The following is a 24,800-nucleotide window of genomic DNA, read 5'->3' on the forward strand; positions in this document are numbered from 1 at the left end:
TCTTTTTTTTCTTTTTTTAAGGGGGGGGATTGTACACTGATGGTTCGGATTGGTCTAAAGTTTTATGGGAGCACACTGCCAAATAATTCTTTATGAAACTTCTTTGATCAGCCAACAGTAATGATGATGTATTTGTGTGTGTATGTGTTTGTGCCCAGGTTTAGGTGGAGTAGTTCCATGGGCTGGTTCCCCATCTTGTTGCCCCAAGAGGCTTCCTAGCACAAGGCTTTTCAACTAGAATGTGACCAGTGGCACTATAAGGTGGTTGCCAGTCTATTGATCCGATGCTCTCCCGAACCTCTCAAACATTTGCCATTTTGATTGAAAACTTCTTTCTTTACATACCTCTGTCATAATCTTGTGCTCTTACATAGTTACTATGTTTGTGTCATATCTTTAATGTGAACATTAGGTAGTTTGTATTGCTTAGTTAACTTTCTTTTACTTCAGTGTACTTCAGCATTTATACGGTTCTTTGGATCAAATGGATTCTTCTAGGTCTTCCTGTGGTCTGTATGGAGATAGTTGTATAAAAGCAGAAAAAGTCACATTCTTTATACATATAAGGGAATATTATCTTCTGGCATGTTACAGAGCATGTTAATAAGAATAATAAAATGGTTGAATGTAGAACCTTCAGAAACTGTTATTTGGAACAAGTTGGTTAGACTCAAAAATATTGAACTTCAAAAGGAAAGTTCCGTGGTGAATAGGTTTATGGACTATATTAGTTCTAAGACATCGCAGTTCTTGTATTCAGGAGCCAGTGTTTTCAACCAAATTCTTAAGGTTCTTTCTGTCTAGTTTTTTCATTATACTACTAAATTTGTAAGCTGTTGCATAACAGTTGGGATAAAAATCATCATTTGGAGGTACTGAGGCTTTCTCCCTCCTTGCTTTCTTTAACAGTTCCTTGAAACAGCAGTTTGTAAGAAGGAAACAACAACATAGGGGAGCAAGGCAGAATGGAAATTATGGATGTGAATTAAAGGTGTTTTTAGCAGTAATTAGAGGTCAGGGGAAGAGTTGTAAAGAGAAAAAGTGGAAAATAATAAGGGGTTTGCAGAAAAATGATGTGTTTTGCAGGGATTGGAGTGATGAACTTGGCAGAAGTCCGAGTTGAAGATCCTGGGCAATTCTAGGGCTGATATGTACAACTTCATTAGTAGTAAGAGTTTTGAAGAAGGATTGGCCTATGCATATTCTGTAAAAGAAGCAATGGAATTTAATAGCAATGTGAATGCAAAAGGTGAAGGGAAAAGAGGAGTAAAGATTTACAGGCTGCAGAGCAGGGATGCAAAAGATCTTGGAAATTGTATACACAAGTGGTGAAAAAGGGATTAAACTGATGGGTGGATGGATATTTGTGCAAAGAAGTAAACTTGAGTTGTACCTTTCATCTTGAATTTAATTTGATGTAATGGGTAAACAGGAACAGATGTAAGCATTAGAGCAGTTGTTTTTTGGACAATGGAGGTGAAGGGGTTCTTGTGCCTCATATTTTCTGTTGGAAGTTTGTTTCTGGTCTAGAGAGGGCAGTAATTCATAAAACCCCTGAATGTTACTGATGTGAACTACTCCAGTGAAATAGGTTTAAGATACATAGGTGCAAGTAAGGTGACATTTTGTTGGAAAAAAAAATTACTAATCTCATTATTCATTGGATGCAAGGTTCATTTGTTAGTTCTGTTTTTGTTGCAATGAAATTTATCTGGACGAATGAATTCTGTAAACTTAAAGCTGATTTACGTTTGCTTCCAATTTCCCATTTTGGGACTTTGTACAGTTTATTAATAAACATTTGATGTATCTCTCAGTAAAGTTCAGTTCTGTATGGAGCTTTAATTATGGATTACATTTTTGTGTTTCTTGCCTTCTCTGTGACTATCCGTAAGAGGTGAATAGACGAAATGTTGGGATTGTCAGAGAACCATGTAAGTCGCTCATTAATCTTCGTGTGCCTCTTTAAATGGACTTTCTGGGAAAAGATCTGCCACAGATTGCAGTTAGTTTTTTTTTTTTCCCCATAAGGTAATGACTCGATAGGCGTGGTTATGAAGTAGTTATTTGCGTGGTGCACAGGGAAAAGGGGGATGACTATTGTCAGCCCCAGTAGGTAATAAACTTAACAGTAAAAAGGATAATGGTTGTAAGGGACAGGATTTTTCACTTTCCCACTGCTGTTTTTTAAAGTGAGAAAAGGGAAAACGGCTGTAGGCAGGTAGGAAGAGTATGGACTTGTGTACACTTACTGTTCTAAAGAAGTGGTTACCCACTCCTTTAGGAAGTGAAATGTGTACAGTTCTTCAGTTGTTGTATAAGTTTCTTGTGTTTACTAGCTAGGAACTGGTTTTGCAGCCAATAAAAGAAATACGAGTCTGTCTGCTTCTACCGTAATAGACTTTGGTAGAAGAGTTATAAACCAAGATTGCCCATTAGTTTGAAGCTCTGGGAGATCATGTGCTTAATATGACATGCCTAGGCTTGTGACAGCTGGGCTATAAAGATTCATTTCTATGGTGGAAGGGCATGTGCTCAGGGAATGTGCCAAAGAGGCTGTGAATATGGATGCTGTTAGAGATGACTCACACTAAGGAAAACATGGAGCTCGTGGCTCTAGCATGTTGGCATGTAAACACAAAAGTCTGCTAAATGTTCTGCAGAAGGAATCTTTTATCAGTACTGTGACAGAACTTTCATTGTTTTTTTCCTAGGAAGTGGCTCTACAAGCTGTTACAACTAGCTTATGGCAAAAAGAATGTATTTAAGAATTAATTGTATACTGCTGTGGCAATTGCAAGAGGTAATTGTTGAAGAGTGACTGCTGCATTAGATTGTAGAATACGTTGACTAGTATGTATGTCTAGAAATGAAAATGTGATGTTTTTTCTTGAGATCTGAAGAAGGCAGGAATTTCAGAATGTTGGAGAATGATTCCAAAGGCAAATAGCTTTTTTTATACATATATACATGCATAAAATACTGTATACTGAGGTGGTTCTGCTGAGTCTGAAAAATCATGTTGCCTGTGTTTTTCGTGGAGTTCATAGTGTCCAAACTGGAATGAACAATTCTTCTCTTTCTTTAGTCTCTGTTTTGCATTGGCTACCCAGCAGATGCATTTTTATTTTTTTCTTTGTGGTTGAACATGTTAGATGGCTGACAAACCTTGATTAAAGGACATAAATGCGCCACATGCAAAACCACAATGATTTCTTTGATTGCAGGGACCTTTTGGCCAGCTTGCAGTAAGGACTTGTGTTTAGAAGAGAACCTTTGGGCTCATCTGTATCTCCCTCCCCTCAAAGGGATGGCAGCCCGAGGACAGCTAGCATTCATCCTGACGCCAAGAGACTTCAAAGGAGGTAAGCGCCTCAGAAATGCTCCCCAGACAAAATACTTCTCATCAGTCCTGCACCCCAGTGTGGTAATATTCTTTAGTACAGCATTACCATCTCCTAAAGGTTTCTGTTCATGACTCCTTCATGAAATTTTTTTGAGAACTGTATGAGGCCTCATCAGCTGGTTGCAGCCCCCTGAAGATTCACGAAAATGTCCATTGCTGTCAGTAATCCTTGTCCATTTGCTTAAGAATGTATTCCCAGTGTAAGGAAAAAAAACCCAAAAAACATTTTATACTTCCTGGGTTTGTACTCAGACCTATGCTCCCCTCCTTCCCTTATTTTGTTTTTCATATTTTGGATGAGGTTCAAACTTTAGCTTTTCTCAATTCATAATCCTTAAGGATAAAGTCAGAGGGAAAAAAAGAAAAACAAACCCTGCTTGCTCCACACAGTTTTAAAAGGCTTTTTTTTTTAAATGGATCTCTGAATGATTCCTTAATATCCAGATGATTTCTACCTAATTCTTTGTGTGTTTAAATTTCTAGTGAGCATTATCCCAGAAAAGTTCTGTAGAAACAAATTATTGCATTTCATTCTCCTGGAGGGAAATATGTCCTTAGGACTTTTTTTCTTGTTAGAGATGCCACCTAGATGCAGCACAGCTGTTTGTCTTCCAAATGCCTAGGGAATACTTATTTAGTAGAAAGAGCAATTTAAAATAAACAGAAGTTTACTGTGACATCAGAAATTTAAACACAAAAATATCATGTTAGCTTTTTAATTTATTTTTATTTTTTTATAAAAGCAGACTTTTCAGGGCTGATTTCCATCCCTTCCCCACCCACCCTCAGGTCACTTGTAGAAATACTCAGCTATAGATCTTGCCATTAGATCTTGCCTTTCTTGTTCTTATTCCAGTAAACATTATATGAAACCTACTAAGAATGTGACTGGAATCATAAGGAAGAACTTGGTTTTTTTGTTGGGTGTTTTTTTGTTTGTTTGTTTTGTGTTTGTTTTTTTTTTAAATGCAAATATTTGGGAGTGTAGTAGACCATTAGTAAATATGAGTTATATGTTTGCTGAACAGACTTTTTACAGTTATAGATTGTAACTTAAGTATGTTGAGGTAGTAAAGAAGTGGATCATCCTACAAAATAATATTCCACCTAATTCTACACTTACATAGCTTTGGAAGAGATTTGCCTACGGATATTGTGAACAACTTGCAGACCCTTCAGACTTAAAATGTTTACAGGTCCTGGCTATGTTGATAGATTACATTAGCTTGGGTTTTGCTTGACTGTGTTCAAATGTTTGGTGGTTGTTGTTGGTTTTTATGGGTTTGGGGTTTTTTTGTTTGTTTGTTTTTGTGTGTGTTTGTTCCAAATGCTGAGATTTCTTTTACAGTAGTCAGCTTCCTTAGTTTCATTGGAAAATTTTCTTTTGTAATCTTCTACTCTTCATATGTTGTATGTTGTTCAACTGTAGGAATTTGGATTTTTTTCTTAATATACAGTCTTTTCCATGATGTGTTATTTCTATACCCCTTCTTCTGGTGTTCAAAGAGGCAAAACAAATATTCAAATTCAAAGAAGGAAACTTTCAGAATACTGCAAATCTTTTTCTGGGAATTATTCTAACACTTCTTTTTTATCTCTGCAAGGTATTACTGAATGTGCCAAAATGAGCAGTAGCACACTGCAGCTTGTGTAAATCTTACCAGGTTCATTGTGTTCCTGTAAGACAAGCTAAATCACAAATATAGTTTATTTTTATTAATGGGTTGCCCTCCCCTGTGAGCAGATGAGAAGGAAACAAAGGCACCTTTTATTGCCTTCATTTGAGCAGCCTTTTAGTGTCAGTGAAAGTGGAGGTGTTTCTGGTTTTGTTTTGTTGGGTAAATTTGGTCTTATGCCTACTTCTCTAGGAATTCAGCAAGGAAGAGTAGAAACAGGGCTGAGAATTGCTAGAGTTCTTTCTAGTCTAAAATAAAATATCTGTTGATGGACTCACGTTCTGATAAAATGAGAGAGGTAGCTATAGGTGGCAAGTGTTATATTATTTGGAGGCTCTGGAATTCATGAAATGCTTAAAGAATTCCTTTCAGAGATAAATCTAGTTACTGCTTTGTCAGTTTTTTGTGAAGGGAACTGATATTCAAAGCAACTCTTTCTCTTTGGAGCCTTTCAGATTGATAGTAAAACTCAATCATTCATTCAAGCAAAATCCATTTTAACTGTTCTCTTTAATAGTATACCAGATTATCTACTTTGAGCAAAAATCTAGCTATGCCAAACTTTCTTGATGAATAGATTATCTTAATCTGTATTTCGTAGCATCTGCTTTTGCTCCTTTTATACTCCCAAACCCCAAAGCAGGTTATTAATTTCCAAGGTTAAAGATGGCTAATTCACTGCAGCTGTTGGTGTTTCAGTTATTTTTCACCTTTCTAAGAACACTGGACAGTACTTGAAGACTCTGCTCTAAAACATGGACCGTTAGTTGTGACAGGGTGAGGGAGGGGGAAGGGAGAGAGAGAGGATGATTTATCCAGAGGATATCTCTGGTGGCTAAGGCAACCTGGGTGTCTTTAGCCTTGTTCTCTCATAAAATAGTTTCTCTTGTTCTTCAAAGCCAACGATTGTCTTTCCATGCCATCTGACTTTCAGGTGCCCTGAAACAAGTGTCTTTAGGAAATACTAGTTTGTTTTTATTTAATGAAATCTGTAATGACATAAACAAATAGCTTCTCCCTTTATAAAATAAATGATACACCAGTCTATACAAGCTTGTGTTGTAGTAGTAGGTGGAAATAGATGGAAGAACATTAGTAGATAAATAGATTGTCAAAAAAAAGTTCAAGTGAAGGATTAACTGCATGATGGAACTCAATATGCTTCCTAGAAAGTGTTGGAATGATGGTGGCATTCTTTATTCCTTGTAATGAGGCTGGAGAACTTTTTGTTTATCAGATATGGAAGAAAAACAGTACTTACTGAGATTGCCTTTAAGAACAAACTGTACTGTCTTAGAAAGGTGGTGTCAATTGTCACTGAAAGATTTTTTTTTTTCTGACTTCGTCTTCTGTGAAAACAGTTCCAAAAGCTTGTAAAAACATTATAGCCTTTCTTGATAGCTATTAAACAGTCATAGCACCCCAGATACGGAGTGGTAGAATTGGTTTGTCCATTTGCAAGGGAAAGGGCTTGATTATTTACTACTTAAAGTAACAGAATTGGATACCCATGGTGTTCAAATTTTGGAGAAACTGCAGTGTAAATAACTTTCTTTTGTGATCAGTAATTCTATCCTTTGTCACATCCCTTCCGTCCATCAAAAGAGTTGTTATATGACATTGAGCAATCCAACTGGCATCTGGATAGGCTGTTTGAAGTTCAAGGGTGCATTGCTTACCTTCTCTGTCCAAGGATTGTGTACTGGAAAGAATGGAACAAAAGCAGATAGCAGTATGCTATTCATTCTGCACTGTTAACATATGGCAGCACTGGATCTAGTTCTGATTGGATTTAAATTGAGCTAATAATATATATACGTAATATTTATAACTAGTCAAGAAATTACAAGAATTGAGGCCATGAGGTAGAGCTGTATGTATTCCTTGCCAAAACCATGCATTTGCTGAATAACGGTAATAGCCACCTTGGACTGTTAAAGAACTCACTTTTGGCAAATGGTATCTGTTCTAATACTAACCTGTGGGTCTAGAAATTGAACAGCCAGCTAACAACTGGAAAGTTTGCAAATCTTGATGAGTTTCAAGGATCTAATGGCAATACATCAACTCATAGATGTCTTCTCTCTAAAGCCTAAAAAAATAATTTTCTTGTATATGTATTCTTTTTTATGAAAGGTTAAGCTCCAGGGAAAGGATATTTAAAAGATTTTGGAAGTCTTAATACTTCTTGATACATGTTTTCAGATCTGAGACACTTTGCAACATTTAGTGTTGTTGTGGAAGGGTTTGAGCTTGTCTAAGAGGAGCGGGAACCACAAATATATAAATGCCATTTCAGTGCATCATTTATGGCATTGTACAAACCAATTTTTTCTGATCAATCTGTATCTTATCTCTGCGTATAAGCTCACAGATGTCCATGTGAGTTAATAAATAATGAAAACTCAAATGCCAGGGTGTGCCTATTCCTTATCCTGTATAACAAGACAGTGACTACTGTTGTGACTTGGTGTTGAAAGGAGATGGGGAATGAATAAAATGGTGCCTGAAGCCAACCTTGATGATTGTGAGGAAAGGAAAGCATTCTGAAGAATTCAGATATATGAGCAATCATATTCCTTAAGGTGTATTTCTCTTTGGTTAATCATTTATTCCTCTTCTTATGAAGGGTGTCGGAGTGATAAATGTTTTCAGACTCATTTTAAACAGGTGGTTTTGTGCTTCTGTCTTCGCTGCGTTGCACAGCTTCCTTTGGGGCTGGACCTTCTTTGTTGGGCGGGTGGTGAGAGAGCATCTTTGGCGTTATGTGATTCTGCCACCTGGTGGCTTTGTCGGGCAGCATGGGCTTCAGATGCATAGTTAAAAGCACGAGTGTGACGAAATCCTGAAAAAAATACTTCTTTCCTTCCAAAACAGGGAATCATTGGGCAAGGTTGCTCAAAGTAGATATAGAAGACAAGTTCCATGATCTCTCATCATGTTTTTGAAGTCAGGCATCTAAGAATCAGTGTGCAAGTATTTGAGAAGCTTCTGGTTGCTACAGCTGTTGAACTTCCCTGGGTGTTTTTATATATGAAGTTAACAGAAGACAAATCTCCATGAGGAGTGGTAGCAACAGGTAACAACCTGTAGCAGGAATGCAACTTAGAGAGGTTATCCTGTTGCATACATTGTGTGTCTCAAGGTTCTTTTAATCTGGTTTCTTATGCTGGAGAATCAGTATGAATATTAATACTGAATTTATACCTGTATTGAAATATAAGTCTCTTTTTCTGGCCCATATTACTTTGGCATATATACCAGTTAAACTGAATTTTTTATTAAACAAAATATCACACATCTCATTGTGCAATGTGTATCAGTTTTGGAACTAGTTTGTTCTTTTCAGATTAGTTGAGGTTCCGTCCAAGGTATTCTGTTCCTGTTTTTCAGTACTGTAGGTTTTTCTACGAATCCAGTGATGGTAAAACTTTTAGTATATAGATCAACTTAAGCTAGTTCTTATTTTGATTAGCAAATCTGTTGTGTTATTTCAATCAAGTATGTAATTTCTAGCTTATGATTGTGGACATAAGTTGAAGTGCTTGTAAATATAGGTTAAGTGGAATTTGGAGATGGCTTGTCTCCAGAACTAAACAAGCCCTTCACACATATTTACAAATACCCTCTATTCTGTTGCTAATTGCGTACCATAAATTTAAGGTGGGAAATTCTCTTTCTCACAATAGGTGGAGGGATTTTATTTCACTTAGAAACAAACATGTGCTCACTGTTGTACTACTGCTTCAAAATGCATTACTTGACTTCCTTGATTTAAGACTTTTAGTTAAATTCTAAATTACTGTACAGGTCACTTGATGCTCTTACTTCTGAGCCCTTCTCTTTCATGGCTCTGTGTTATGTTTTCGTCTGCAACCTCTCCTTCCCTCAAGAAAGGGGATTTAGAAACATTGTCATCAATATATACTGTGGCTTGATTGCTTTAGGTCAATCTCTCCTGAATAATACCACAATGCTAAGAAATGTGTATGTTCTTCATGTAAAGAAAAAAAAATATACAAAGCATTTCTAAAGATAGGCCTCTCCATGTTTATTCAGATGTTTTATTAACTTCGTAAGGACTTACAAACAAACATTTTAATCTTGATTACTTATTTCTGTATGTATCTTCTGTACTCCTCTGATATTGGTTAAAATGTACTTCTGAGACTCTAGAGGAGTTTTTTTGGTGGATGACCTTTTTTTTTTTTTTCAGTGCGTATTCCTTGATTTTTACATATTAGGAGAAGTTCTTTACCTGCTCTAACTGCGCTTGTTTTACAAATACTTTTACAGTATAACAGTGACTTAATGGAGAATACTTCATTAGAGGTAAAGCTGCTATTGTAAGGTTTTTGTGTGGTTCCAGAGTTAAAATCGGAAGTCAGACCTCAAGAAGAGCAAACTAGTTTGGAAAGGATTTACAGAAACTGCCTTTCTGTAACAGAGCTTCCTTTAGGTTCCAAAGCTGTTCCTTTTCTCAGTTTCATGGCATCAGAGGAAAACCTCTTGTTCCTACTGTGAAAAAGGAAATGTTCCATGTGCCCTCATTAATGTGCTTATCTATGTTTATAGAGAAATAACAATCCTAAATTTGGATTGATGACTCACCATGGCTTCACTGCATTTGGAAGAAAATTCAATGCTGTGTTGTGACTGATGCTTAAAAGAAGAAGACTGGCTTTATTTCAGATCTTAAAATGGAGCACTGAGTGTTGCTAGTCTCAGTATATAAGCGTAGTATCTCCTTGAAAATATAAGTGATTATGTGTAATATGTAATTACTAATCTAGGCTATGGAAGAAAATGTAGCTCTTTTGGTGTTCTATTTGAGAGGAAGAGTGGGGAATATATACAGAAGAATGTGAGAAGTACAAGCAAAAAGAGAATTTGGGCAGCTTTAAAAAGGAAAGTGACAGTAGGTGTTAGTGAATGTGAAGCATGCCAGAGACACTTGGAAAGAAGGAGGCACGTTGCTCTGGTGATGCCAAAATCAATTGATAGTAGTGCTCTACTTGCCTTGTGCTATTGTTACAAGGCATAAAGTAAGTATATATAGGTTACTGGCTCTAAGGTAGAATATGTATTAAGCAATTCATTAAAACTGTCTCACCAAAACCATTTCTTTGCATTTTCTTGTTAAGCAATGTATGCAGATTTTAAATAAGAAAAATAACTAATTCTTGCTGGAAATTTTTTTTAAAGGAGATAGTAAGATTCACTACAATAGTAATTACATCTGTTCAGATACTTCATATGAATGATGAAAACTTAAAAAAAACCCCAAAACATCCATGAAGTTGAGTGATATTTCTGTGGCAAGGGGGAGGGGGAACCATAGGGAATTAAAATCACGTTGAATCTAGGGCTACAGATGATATAATGATGCCATAATTGTAATAAATTGCTATTGCTTAGCTTCACACTGGGATACAGATACAGTTATGTGTGTGTTCCCTAACTGCATTTCCATACTTTACTTGTTTTAAAATGTAGTATTACTGAGTTTACTGGATCCATGGCTTTTATATTGTAAATTCAGACATGTGGCCCCAAGCAGTTGGTGATGAAAGTTTCAGGAGCAAATACTGAGCAAAGCAGGAAAAGAATTGAAAAGGATAAATTATGATTTAAAAAGACTATTAATTGTATAATTCGTAGTTTTGTAATTGTGTTATATGATTGTGTAACTATGTAATTAAAACTATATTCTTAAATATTTTTTTAGTTAATCTCTGCTACCTCTAATTTCAAATTTTCAGCTGGAGAATTTAGTAGCTAGTTTTATGGAGAATTTATCTTCTGGGAAATTGTATCTTATTTCAAGTTGTTAGCTCTTTAAATCCATAAGGTAATCGAGATGATAAAAAAGGGAAGATGCATCTCTTATTGACTTCTTGGTGAGGTGGTTTTTTGTGGTGTGTGTTTTTGGGTCCTTGAAGGGACAGGCAAAATCTGAGAAACTTAGCAGCAAAACAAGTATTTCAATCCTATAAGGGACTCTCTCAAGATGAGCTGTGATTCTTGGAATATCTGTGGTGTCTGCAGAAAGTAAGCATTATCAAAATGCTGTATGTAGATACTAAGATAGATATATTTTAGAATTACTTTTTCTCCCTAAAAAATGTGTTCTAGCTCTTTTAAAATATTTTTAACAAGACTGTGTTTGTCAAATAATATTAGTTGATTCCTGAAGAAAGGTATCTAAATTTAGCTGGATCTGTGTGTTAAAGACAGTGGATGATCAAGGAACTCTAACCCAGGGTTTTACCTAAAAGCAGTACAGTTTGTGGAACTGGAGGCAGGTGGGAAGGACTGCGTGCATTTACCTACAGAAGGTGCATTCTGAGACCAGCGAGGGTACAGATGCAGATGGAACTACAACTATAATAATGACTAAAAGGCTTAAGTGAGTACTAAGGGCTAAAATTTTCTAATCCCTCAGGGGATTTAGAAAAAGTTAATTTCTGCAATACATTTATCACTTTTCTAAAAATTTTAATCCATCTTTATAGACGAGTATTCCGAGTCTTACCTGCCGTGGCTGTGAGTTGTTATTTTTACATTAAGTTTTATTTTGCAGGATAAAGTAAATGAATATTTTTGCTATTTATGTATTCCTTGCTCTGAGAGACCCCTGTGTTTTTATGCTAGAAGTCTTGTGAATGTTTGGTACGTAGAATTAAAACTAACAAATCATAATATAACTTGGTAATCATAAAAACTAAAACAAAACCCACCATATGTTCCATGCAGCAATTTCATTTGAATATCTATCTGGTAGATTTATGGCCTTGCTTTAAAACATGTTTCAAGACTGGTACTGCAAGGAAAAGCTAGACTAACTGCTTCTCTTAGTGTGTTTGGGAATAAGATGCTGCAAACAGCGGAAAGAAATTATTGGGTCCAGTCCCATTCTTAGCATAGCATATTGTATATCTTGTGTGAAACATTCCTATAATATGTATCAAGCTTTCCCTTGAGAATACAGTAGCTTGATTTTTTTTTTTGTTAGCTTTTATTTTACTAACTAAGCCTAGCAAATTTCTATAGTCATCTTAAATAATCTTTATTACTAGTTTGTTTCATCTTTCTTGAACACAGCTGTCCAGAATTCTATGCCATATATCAGATGCACAAGCATTAGTGGAGAAAACTTACTGGCATTATTCCTTGGGTCAGAGACAGATGACTGTTCAAGAAAATGAAACAACGCGGGGATGCAAAGAATAAATTTTAAATTAAATTCAACCTAGACAGGAGTCAGCTTATTAAAGAAAATAGTTTGAAGTATCTGTACAAATAAAGATAGTCAACAAAATCAAGACATTTTTTCTAAGGAAAGGAAATATATTTTATGTAATATAATTATTATTTGGTATTCTGAATGTCTATAATCAGAGTTTTAAAATGTAAGTTTATCATCTTCCATTTTCATTGAGTGGCCCCTGTCTGTCTCTTTCTCAGAAGATACTTTTGCAAAATATACTACGGGATGTGATAAGAATAGCTAGGTGGGTGGCTTTTGGGAGTTAATATGCTGGTGAACTCAGAGGCTCAGATACTTGTCCAGTTCTAGTCGGCATAAAGGCAAGAGGTTTCCTTTTGCTACGTGACCCTTTGGTAGGGATTAAAATAGAACAGAATAGACTATTTCAGTTGGAAGGGGCCTACAGCAATCATCTAGTCCAACTGCCTGACCACTTCAGGGCTGACCAAAAGTTAAAGCATGTTATTAAGGGCATTGTCCAAATGCCTCTTCAACACTGACGGGCTTGGGGCATCGGCCACCCCTCTAGGAAGCCTGTTCCAGTGTTTGACCACCCTCTCGGTAAAGAAATGCTTCCTAATGTCCAGTCTAAACCTCCTCTGGTGCAGCTTTGAACCATTCTGCCACGTCCTATCGCTGGATCCCAGGGAGAAGAGCTCAGCACCTCCCTCTCCACTTCCCCTTCTCAGGAAGCTGTAGAGAGCAATGAGGTTGCCCCTCAGCCTCCTTTTCTCCAAACCAGACAAGCCTAGAGTCCATAGCCGTTCCTCATAGGACAGTCCTTCCAGCCCTTTCACCAGCTTTGTTGCCTTCCTCTGGACGCATTCAAAGACCTTCACATCCTTCTTAAATTGTGGGGCCCAGAACTGCACACAGTACTCCAGGTGAGGCCGCACCAACGCTGAATACAGCGGGATAATCACCTCTCTTGATGGGCTGGTTATGCTGTGTTTGATGCACCCCAGGATGTGGTTTGCCCTCTTGGCTGCCAGGGCACAGGGCTGACTCATATTGAGCCTGCTGTCCACCAGCCCCCCCAGACCCCTTTCTGCAGGGCTGCTCTCCGGCCACTCCTCTCCCAATTTATACTTGTGCCTGGCATTACTCCATCCTAGGTGCAGAATCCGGCATTTGGACTTGTTAAATTTCATCCCATTAATCATAGCGCAGTGCTCCAATCTATCTAGATCCCTCTGCCAGGCCTTTTGTCCCTCAGGAGAATCAACAGCACCTCCCAGTTTGGTATCATCAGCAAACTTGCTAACAGTGCACTCAGCTCCTGCATCAAGATGATTGATAAATATATTGAACAGAACTGGCCCTAGAATTGAACCCTGAGGAACACCGCTGGTGACGGTCACCAGCCAGATGTAGCCCCATTCACTACCACCCTTTCAGCTCTGCCCTTCAACCAGTTCTTCACCCAACGCACCATGAATCTGCTCATCCCACAGTTGGAAAACTTGTCCAAAAGCCTGCTGTGAGGGACAGTATCAAAAGTCTTACTAAAATCCAGAAAAACTACACCCACCGCCTTCCCTTCATCCACTGGTGGGTGACTTTAGTTAAACAGGACTTGCCTTTTGTGAACCCATGTTGACTGTGCCTAATGATTGCATTATTCTTTAAATGCCTTTCAATAGTACCCAGTATAATCTTTTCAATAATGAAGAGAAGTTTCTTCTTCCCTGAATACTGTCTGTATTCTAGTATTATTAGTATAGTTACAAAAAAGAGGTACCATGAAATGAGTTTGAGTGTGACATTGAGAGTATGCATCAATTATTTGGAAGTCATGAATATCTAATATCTGTCCTTGTACCCATTGGTAAATGTGAAGTAGCTTTCCTCTTGTTAATTTAGAGGAACAGAATTAAACTTTCTTGAACACACACAACTGTGTAAATAGCTTGTGACAGACTAAATTAATTCCTTATCAGATGGGACTAAAAATAATATATTTTAAAGAATAATCCAAAGATATTTTGGAGAAGCAGCTAAACGTTAGTGGTGTTTCAAAACTGCAGATTCTTTCTTCAGCAAAAAGAATGGAACAAGCCCCATTAACTGAATAAATTATTAGTTTTTTTAACTTAATACATTTTTTGTCATTTTTGTTTTGCAGGATACAAAATTATGGATAATAATGGAATACCTGGGTGGAGGCTCTGCCCTTGATCTAGTAAGTAAATTATGTATGATTTTTGTTATTTTACCTCATGTAATTATTTTCCTATCTTATAATTCTGGAAACTATAATATGTCATTTGGCTATGACAATGTTTGCTTCCAGTAAAGGAGAAAAAGTATTTGTCAATGCCAGGAAAATGTTCTTTTCCATGAGGCAAGACTGATTATTTGTGTAGATGGAAGGGAACTAAGCAACATAATATTGGAAGCAGGATATAAACAGCTCGGAATGCTAATCTTCAGTCAGCCAGTGAGCACTAGTGGCTCAAAGTAGTTTTTTCTATCTCTTAATTCTGCCACCACAACTCCTCCTACAGTATACATTTTCATGTCTCTTCCCCACTTCCCCAAACAAACAAAAGTTTCCCTGTTTGAAGTCTCACTGAAGGCTAAATAGAGACAGAAACACAATTTAGGCTGGTATTAAAAAATATATTTCAAAGAAATAGGAGGAGCTGTGGATTGCCTCAAGGGTAGAGGGGCCTTACAGAGAGACCTGGATAGACTAGAGAGCTGGGCAATCACCAACCATATGAAATTTAACAAGAGCAAGTGCTGGATTCTCTGCCTGGGATGGGGTAATCCTGGTTATACGCACAAACTGGGGGACGAGAGGCTGGAGAGCAGCCCCACGGAAAGAGATCTGGGGGTTTGGGTTGATGGCAAGTTAAATATGAGTCAGCAGTGTGCCGTGGCAGCCAAAAGGGCCAACCGTGTCCTGGGGTGCACCAAGCACAGCATAGCTAGCCAGTCGAGGGAGGTGATTGTCCCACTCTACACTGCACTGGTGCGGCCCCACCTCGAGTACTGTGTGCAGTTGTGGGTGCCTCAATACAAGAAGGACATCAAACTATTAGAGTGTGTCCAGAGGAGGGCAACCAAGCTGGTGAAAGGCCTTGAGGGTAAGACTTACGAGGAGCAGCTGAGGGCACTTGGTTTGTTCAGCTTGGAGAAGAGAAGGCTGAGGGGAGACCTCTTCACAGTCTGCAACTTCCTCAAGGTGGGCAGTGGAGGGGGAGGTGCTGATCTCCTCTCTCTGGTGACCAGCGATAGGACACGAGGAAATGGAATGAAGCTGCATCAGGGGAAGTTCAGATTGGACATTAGGAAAAGGTTCTTCACTGAGAGGGTGGTTGCTCACCGAACAGGCTCCCCAGGGAAGTGGTGACGGCACCAAGCCTGTCAGAGTTCAAGGAGCATCTGGACGATGCTCTTAGTCATATGGTTTAGTTTTAGGTAGTCCTGTGAGGAGCAGGGAGTTGGACTCTGATCCTTATGGGTCCCTTCCAACTTGAGATAGTTTATGATTCTACGAGATATTTTCTGTGTTTGCGTGCCATGTGTAAATATACAATAGAACCTTGTAAATTGTAAATTTAGTGAACTGTATCCATTCCACTTCTCTTCCAGCAAAGATTTTTGTATCTAATTCTGCAAGGAGATCAACTTATGCTTAATAAAGTGTGATTTTTTTAGAGATACGGTTCAGGATATTTGAAAGACTAGATTAACTACGCCAGATACAGTAACAAAAAATTACCCAGTTTTTTGTTAATTCAGAAGGTTCAGTGCAGATTGTGTTTTCTATGTCTGGAGGCTGGCCATTCACTTTAGCTGTTTAAAAAAAAATAAAAAAAATCACGTCATCTTATATTTATTGAGGGTTTTTAAAATACTATTATAGAAATAAAAATGGATGTTTTAAGTATGTGAAAATTGTCGTACCAATTGAGACCGAATGGCTTTGTAGCATAGTTTGCTGTTCTCAACCGGGGCAACTAATACATGCTTGAGGAAAGAGTGAAAGGAAAAAGGCCTGTGTAGAGGGATTCTACTGGTGACATCCAGAAGACAGGAGGAGGTAGTAAATGCAGGCTTCCTGCTGTTGTGCTGCCGTATTTGAATTGTAACTACATTTTGGAACCCATTTATACCTTTAGTTTCCACATCCTATTAGAAAGAGTTCTGTGGTTGTGTAGAAATTGATAATGTTCCCCATAAAGATATGCTGAAAAAAGTTTATTTATTGTTGTGATAGTTTTTTCCTGACAGAAGAGCAGTTAGAAACTGCGTTTGCTTTTATAAATTAATCATTACTTTCTTCATGCTTCAAAAAGGTATAAAAGAGCACAAAGAAAACAGATGGTATCACATTTTCTTGTCTTTTTTTAAATCACACACATTTCACTTGTGTGACGACCACGTTTGCCTAGAAATAGTACAAAGTCTTTGGTCACATCCTGAAATGTTATTGAAGAAGTTGTGCCACAGAAACGAAATCATAATGTAAGTGTATATTAAGCATCCTGTGTGTGCTTCATTCGTTTTCAAGTTATAGTCTACTGCATGTTTTCCTAGTTCTTACATGCACATTATGGTTCTCAACTGGAATCTGGTAGGACAACTGGCACACTTTATCACGTTTCTGTACTCGAGGCAAGACTGAATGGGAATCTTGAATTCGACGATTGAAGTGTATATGAGTCACGTTAGCCTGGTGTTTTCTGTACTTGAATATGCACTGGCTGTTTTGAAAACCACACTTTACAAGAGAAAGTACATTTAATGCAATTACACGTATGTTGTTGTTCAACTTTGAGTACAATTTAGGTTTGTGACTGAGGTACAAGCGCTAATATTCTCATCCTTAGTCTCTTTTCACTAACTTCCTCCTCACTAAGATGAGCTAACATCTGACAAAAAAGGTTTTCCCCCATTAGATGTGCTGTATCATGTTGCGAAGTCTTGGACTGGTGCTCGCAGCCTGGCCAGAGCAAAGCCTTGAGAATGTCTTTAGTGGGTTTCAGGGAGTGGCAGTATCATGTATATTATCAAAGCTAAAGAAAAGCAAAAAAGATTTTAAGTAAAGCTACAAAGGTAAAACAAATATGTTGTCTGCATTGCGTGAAATAGTACCTCTGTTCCTACCTGTTAGCTGAGGATTTCTGAGGGGTGTAATATTTTAATTTTTATCTGAAATGCTTTCTTTCTTGCAGAGTGAAGCTTCAGAGGTATAACTTTTTGACTGTGTTTCAGTGACTGCTATTGTGGAGTAAACTAGAATGCTGGGATATTTTCAATATTAATTGTTGTCCACAAAGTTTCAGTCTCTCTCTCAAAATGCCCTTATTGGTTAAGAAGCCTCTCTGGCTGTCCCTTTAGTTAGTGGTATACTCACTTTTAGAATTTATATCAGTTGTAGAGAGCTCTGAGATCTTCTACCACTGCTGTTTCTTCTCATAAGAATTAAATTACTTGGAACCTTTAATTCTAACAATTTGTGGATTTATACCTTCAGTTTTATATGAAAAAAGTTAACTTTTTAAATATGTAATGCTCTGTCAGCCTAGCAGTTTGAGTTGTGTTTTAGAGAGCTCCGCAAAATCCCTTGCAGTATATAGTAGTAGGATATGTGATTCCTTATGTACCTTAGTTTCTTTCTCAGACTTTGAGATTTGGGTCCATATAGGGCCTGTGGAGTTGCACACCTAAGCTCGGTGTAATGCTAATAATCAAATTACAATGTAGATGCTTTTCAAACGCAGTGTATATATCTATGGCCTGACCACAAAGCAGTAACTTGAAACCGTGTCTTTATGGAGCCTTTAACAAACTTTTAAAAGCGTTTTAGATAAATGAAGTATCTCTTTGCCTGTCATTCATAAGGCCACTTAGTTTAGAACTATGTATTTTTTTTAAAGAATATTCTGGGTTGTATCTCGTGTTACGAAGTTAGCAAATTGGAAGTTTTGAGGCGTGACAGAAGGAGTTTTATAGTCTTTTTATAGTCACAGTGTTACTTCTGTTCTCTCTGTTTCTCCTTTTTATATATGTGTGTATATATATACCTATATATACACACACATATAAAAATATTTCTTGTGTCTCCTAGTTAGAACCTGGCTCACTTGATGAAACCCAAATTGCTACAATATTGAGGGAGATACTCAAAGGACTCGATTACTTGCATTCAGAAAAGAAAATCCACCGAGATATAAAAGGTAAATTGTTTTTTATTTGTATTGTAATAATATTAGAAGAGCTCATGCAATATAGATGAACATCCTTCCAGTGTCAAATGTCTTAACTTCCTCTATTTCCTCTTCTTTATTCCAGCTGCTAATGTATTGCTATCTGAACAAGGAGAAGTAAAACTAGCAGATTTTGGAGTAGCAGGACAACTAACAGATACACAGATAAAGAGGAATACCTTTGTGGGAACACCGTTTTGGATGGCACCTGAAGTAATAAAGCAATCAGCATATGATTCGAAGGTAAAGTATTTCAAGGCGTTAGCCAAAGTCCCTTCCTTCTTTAATTTGAATTATATAGGTTGGTCTTCAGAATGTAGCTAATAACTTTGGCTGTGTCTAGACAGGTGTACGTTTGGATGATACCTAGCAGCTAAAAGCTGTTGGCAAGGAAAGAAGCTTTCCTAATTTGTATCCAAACCTAGTGTATTAAGCCCATCCAGATGGTAAGAAATATTACCATATTGACAAGTACATCCTGTCACCTTTTATCCCACTCTATTGATGAGTGGTTTTGGTGGTTATTTAAAAGCAGAAGAGAGCAAATATATACAAAATGTTAAGATGTTTCCACTTGTTTTTAGAAAAAAATAGTCAGCAACACTGTTGAAGAATATGGATTTGGTGGGTGTGAAAGTGTTGTTTGAAAGTGCTGTTATTCATCTGTGGAAGAATGTGCCGTATAGGTCTATGCTACTCTCTGACCATGTTCTTTTAGATATTCCGTACAGGGAGGGTTTAACATTTAATAACAAATTTACTTATTTATAGATACTTAAATTCCACATGATTTTGATTTAGCAGAGTGGTACAGCAGTGTGCTGAAATCACAACAAAAGCACAGTATATCAATTGTAATATACAGTTGGATCACAACAGAAATGTGATTCCCATTACTGGTCTCCATATGCTCACCAGCATGGCGCTGGGTGTCCCCAGATGCCAAGAGGGAATACGTGCATTGAAGCCAGCTCAAGCCCTTTGCTCCTTTCAAAACTCGGTTTTTATACTTCTATTAGACTGAGCTACATATACACCTCCTTGCTGCCCCTCCTTTCCCCCAGCCCCATGCTGGTCAGGCTAGCTCAGTAAGACATTGCTCTACTGAGTATATCGGGGAAGGCTATTTGCACAACCCACTGGTGCAGCTGTATATCTGAAACAAAGGTCACCATCAAGTCCCGCTTGTGTTGAGATAAGATCAGCTTTATTTCTGGTAATTAGCAGTCATTCCTTATGTTCTTCCCTGAGCTCATCTTTCTTGCCCATCTCCTCTGATCCCCTTGTAGGGATTTGTTGATTGGTCGCATCTCTGTGCAATGAGACAGGTTGGCGTGTTTCTTTCCGTCCTCATCCATGCTTGCCAATACTGACTCTGGCCTAGATTTGATTGTAGTATTACTTCCTTCCCTATTTGATATCTTTCTGTAGAGAGGTGTTTAAAAATAACTAGCAGAGCTCTGTAGAGCTTCTAGAAGCTTAAATGACACCAAATTCCCAATTTGAAGGTTAGGTAAACCTTTTTTTTTTGTGTGTGTGTGTGTGTGTGGCTGGTGGGTTTTGTTTTGTTCGTTTGTTTTTGGGATGTTGGTGGTTGGGGTTTTTTTGGGGTTTGGCTTCTGGGAACGATTTTCACTTGGACAAAGCACGATTCAGTCCTCAGGTTTTGAATTCTGGCTGTTTCAGTCTACAATGTCACATGGACATAAAAAGGTCTTGGATACTTGATGAGTTCCCTAGAAGGCCAGAGCTCAAGTTTTGAATGAACTAGAGATACTTATTGGCGTCTGTGAGCCTTTTGGCACTTAGAGACCAGACTACATTGTACAGACAATAGTTTTGCTGTTGTTACACAACAACCACTTGAGAAGGCCTGTTTATTTTAAGATAGTCTTATGCATATGTGAGAACACAGACATCCAAATCTAACCTCATTTTCCTTCCATAAGCTGGCCATGCTTGAGAGGTGTTAGGCAGGACTGTCCTCTTCATAGCGCACTCCTGGTGAGGTGCAAGCAATTTCCATTATGTAGCTGCTGTGTTACCCAGCTTTGTTTTTTGCCCTGTTGAATCCTCTTACCTCCCACGTGCTGATGGGTTCCCAATAAAAGCTTGAAAGTGCTCTGTAACACTACCTTGGGCACAGTTCACCTGCTTCTTTCACACAGTTCATCTGCTTCTTTCCTCATTTACTCTATGCCTCTCACCAACTGTTAAATTGTTTATTGATCCTTTTCTGATCGGATTGATATCTTTGCTCGTGCTGACTGCTGAAATAGCACAACTGTGCAAGGCAAAGCAAAACCTAAGCTATGACATAAAACTACTAACCAGGCTAAAGGAAGGCAGATGCATTCTGAGGTCTAACTTGCTAGTTATTGCTATAAAGCTTAAGGTCTTCTGTTGATTCAGCACTATTATCACTTGTCTTAATATTATGGGCAGTTGGTGGATTTCCTGACCGTGGCTTACACTGTATTATCAACATAACTCATGCAAGAACTATTATTCCAGTATATTGATTTCCACTTGAAGCAGTTTCGGATATTAAGATACAGTTACACCTCCCCTGAATTCAGATATGCTTCTGAATTAACCATTCTGTCAAACAGATTTCAGAATTGAAGAGACAAACTTCTGAGGAATTTCCTCGTGTGAAGCACTTAAAATGCTTTTGATGTTAAATGTTAAATACTTAACGTAAGCTGTTGATTTTGAATATAGTCTTCATTTTTTTCCCAAAGGTATGTTATGGGAATGTATGTATATAATATCGTTTATCTTTTGTTAAGGTAGAGAAGCAGGGGTTTTTCATAGATAAAAAATGTCTGCATTTTCGAAAAAATGCTGTTTTAATTCAGGATTTGACAAATGCATACATTTTGTGTGTTTTTCTTTTAAAATATGTGAAACTGAACAATGTCAAACGAAGTCCCAATTTATGTTCCCAGTACTGTGCTCTCAAGATTATGCGAGGCTTTTTGGACTGCTTTATGCATTTGTGAGCTATGTATTCCTTAACTGCCATACAGAATTTGCCCATTCCATTCTTGCTTTATTTGGTCCTATTCCCAAACTGTTTTGTGTCCTTAAGATAATCCTATTATTCTTTCTCCGACCATATATTGCAAGGTATATTTACAAGGTATTCCAACACTTGTCTTTATTGCCTAAAAAATAATCAAGGAATGTGATTTTTGACATAGATACTAAAATTTCAACAGCTTCTGTTAGACTTTTGTAAATAACAATTCAGACTGATATATTTGAGAATATAGGATTTCCAGATGGCTTGTGTGAGAGAGTAAGTTAGCTATAACGTTTGCATTTTAATGTGGTCAGTAGCTAATCTGAGAGGCGTACTTGATAGCAAAAATTTCAACTTTATTTTTCATTTTCCCTTGTGGTTTATTTTTAAGGTCCAAATAATCCACGGGGGTGATAGTTTCTTTAGCAGCTAGATTTTATCAGCCATGGGGAAAAACAGTGAAATGTCAAGACATGTCATATAATCCTTATATTAAAGCTACCACCTGTTTTTTTAATTTATCTTCCTTTTCTATTTATCTTCTCCCATACCATTTATTTCCTTCTCTCCAAGCTATTTGTTCTTTGATATAATGTCCTCATAGGATCTTTCCCTTCTTTCTAATTTCTGTTATTTTGGCAATAGCTCTTACTTCTTCCTCCTGTTTTGATTCCTTTCTTCATCTGAAAGTCAGCATCTTTTCTTATCTGCTTCAGTTTTCCTATATCTAGTTCTCTGTCCTTTCTAGTATATAACTTCTAATAGAAAAATAAATATTTAATTTTAAAATGTTTTTCTCTTGCACATAGCCTGTTTTCTTTGACTTACAAGAGGAAGAGGAAAGGCTTATGGCAGTACTGCAATAAATAGTAGTTACCAGTGACTTGCTGACTCTCATCTTAAATTGGAAGAATAATTTTTGTTCAAGACTTGAAACTGTAAAAATCATAATGTGGTAAAACTTAGTGATGATATAGTGTCATCACTTCTTAAGGTCATGTTTCTCCCTTCCCATTTGGAGGACTGATTTGCGCTTGTTCTGGAGTTTCATTGTCACAGGCAAGCGCATCCTAGAAATGCCTAGTTGGATACACATGCAATTGCTACTTACATCCCTGTTTTGAGATCCTTTCTTACCTGTGAAAGGAGAGGTTGCAGTTCCAGAGGAATTTGGGGGGTTTATTCTTGATGCTTCCAACAGGAATGGGCTTCCAAAACCCATCTTGGACTTCAGAGTTCAGTGGGCAGCCATGGTATGTTGGACTTTCTCATTCATTTTTTGTGGAGGAAGGTCACTAGCAGTAGAAAGTTATAAATATATGAGGGGAAAAAAAGGGAGTATTATATATATGTGTGTGTGCATGTGGATATCTATGCACACATACACATATAAATTTGATTTTTACACTTATATATACACATGCTCCATCCGTGACTGAAAGTCTGGCAGAAGAAAATATATCCATTTGTATGGCTTTAACACATTCATCTTGAGAAACTGAAATTCAGAATAAATTGGAAATAATAATGCTCAGTTGTTAGCACAAAGACTCATCTTTGCAGGTGACATTTTTCTTTCATAACCAAGAAGAGCTTTCCTGCTAGAGGGAATTTACTCACAATTATACTCAAACTTGAGGAGAGCTTGGCTGATAATGCTGTTATTAAGATAAATGAAACTCAGAGCTCATAGATTTATGTAATCCTCTGTGCTCAGTGCGAGATGGCAGTTCTGTAACATGGGTTAACAAAACTTCATTTCAAAAATTAGATGGTATGCTAACTGACTCAAACTTTTTTCCCATACTTACTTGCAAAATCGAGTAACTAAGCTCTTAACAATAGAATACTCTCTGAATAAGGAAGAAGGAGCTTGTTTTTAGTCATGCAATGTAGCTATGATAGTGGAATGGATGCATACATTGCTGGTATCAGCCTATAGTCCTGTATGAGTTAGTCAAAGATAACCTAGCATATCAACTGAGCAGAGACAGATGGATTAGAGGGACACTTAGTAAGGACAGCAGTAAAAAAGCAATCTCTACTGTATCCAGTACCTGGAAATAGATCTGTTTACAGCGTAGCAAAGTTCCTAATGCTCTGTTTGGGAGTAAAAACAGCTCACTTCAGATCTTTCCTGTTTTCCTGAGAATAAGTCTCTGTTCTGCTTTCACTTCAAAAGAAACAGAAAAAACCAAAACATAAATATTCGCAATTGATATCTTGTCCTTTGAAACAGATGTTTCTGTGAAATTTTTTTTCTTTCACCTTTCTGAGGGGTTTATTCATCCATTCTTTTGACTTTTAGGTCTGTTATTTCAGGAGAACATGGAGAATTATGATCCAGTACTTCACATTATTTCAGGCAGATTTGGCAATAGGATTTGGATCTAGGGAGACAGCGTTCCCTAGAAAGAGTAGCACATTTTGATGATGAAAACCTATGAAACAAATATATGTAGATAATCTTCCCTAAAAAACCCAGTATGCGTATTGTGGCATCCAGTAACAATGTGAATCCAACTCATCAATGACATTAAATAGTAGCGGATCTAGCACTGGTCTCTGCTGTGTTACTTGATTTGTCCCTCTAACTTGGCTGTGAGCCTTTGGATCTGCATTTTGCATGGGCATGACTTAGAGGAGTTTGATTTAGATCAGGCCTTCTTGGCCTACAAGACATGGCTCACAGGAGAAGGTCTGCAAAGCAGATTGGGTAGAAAAGTGCTGTCAATATTTCAGAAGCTCCATGGACCAAATACTTAATTGGTTGAAATCTTGGGTTGAAAAAGTGGAATAATACTGTTCTAGACTGCATTTCTCTAGTCTATGAATAAGAATGATATATAAGACAGTGTTACACTCCAGGAAAATTATATTCTAATGTATTAAATTTCTGATGGTTGTACTAACCGATGCTTGTTGGGGGAAAGATCTTGTGCGTGTTACAGCATTTTTCTTTATGCCAATATTTGAGTCTTGCCCCATATTTACATAGTGTACTTGAATATGGTGGAAAAAATGCTAGTTTATAACAACTCTGCCATTACTTTAAAAAAATATTTGTATTTCAAGATCAGTTATAACTGCCAGTGTAATAGTACTGATTTCAAAAAGTTTTAAAACTCTAATAAATAGAACTGCTTTATGCTGTAGAGTAAAAACAACCAAGGAACTCTGTATACTTTATTTTATGTGG

At 37.3% G+C, this 24,800-nt stretch overlaps 1 protein-coding gene across 5 annotated transcripts in view; it reads left to right on the plus strand.

Annotated features, from left to right (window-relative positions):
- Positions 1–24,800, plus strand: part of STK24 (serine/threonine kinase 24) — a 64,176-nt gene that overhangs the window by 25,550 nt on the left and 13,826 nt on the right. For 4 of the 5 annotated variants that reach the window (XM_072849947.1, XM_072849949.1, XM_072849948.1 and 1 more), the window contains 3 exons: positions 14,478–14,534; positions 18,435–18,543; positions 18,659–18,816. In XM_072849947.1, coding sequence (XP_072706048.1) covers positions 14,478–14,534; positions 18,435–18,543; positions 18,659–18,816 — 324 coding nt within the window. Of the gene's footprint in view, positions 1–3,227; positions 3,366–14,477; positions 14,535–18,434; positions 18,544–18,658; positions 18,817–24,800 lie in introns of all 5 variants that reach the window. The other variant, XM_072849951.1, reaches the window with a different exon arrangement.

The sequence above is a fragment of the Ciconia boyciana genome, chromosome 1 (genome assembly GCF_034638445.1).
Source record: "Ciconia boyciana chromosome 1, ASM3463844v1, whole genome shotgun sequence".
In the NCBI taxonomy this organism is placed as follows: domain Eukaryota; kingdom Metazoa; phylum Chordata; class Aves; order Ciconiiformes; family Ciconiidae; genus Ciconia; species Ciconia boyciana.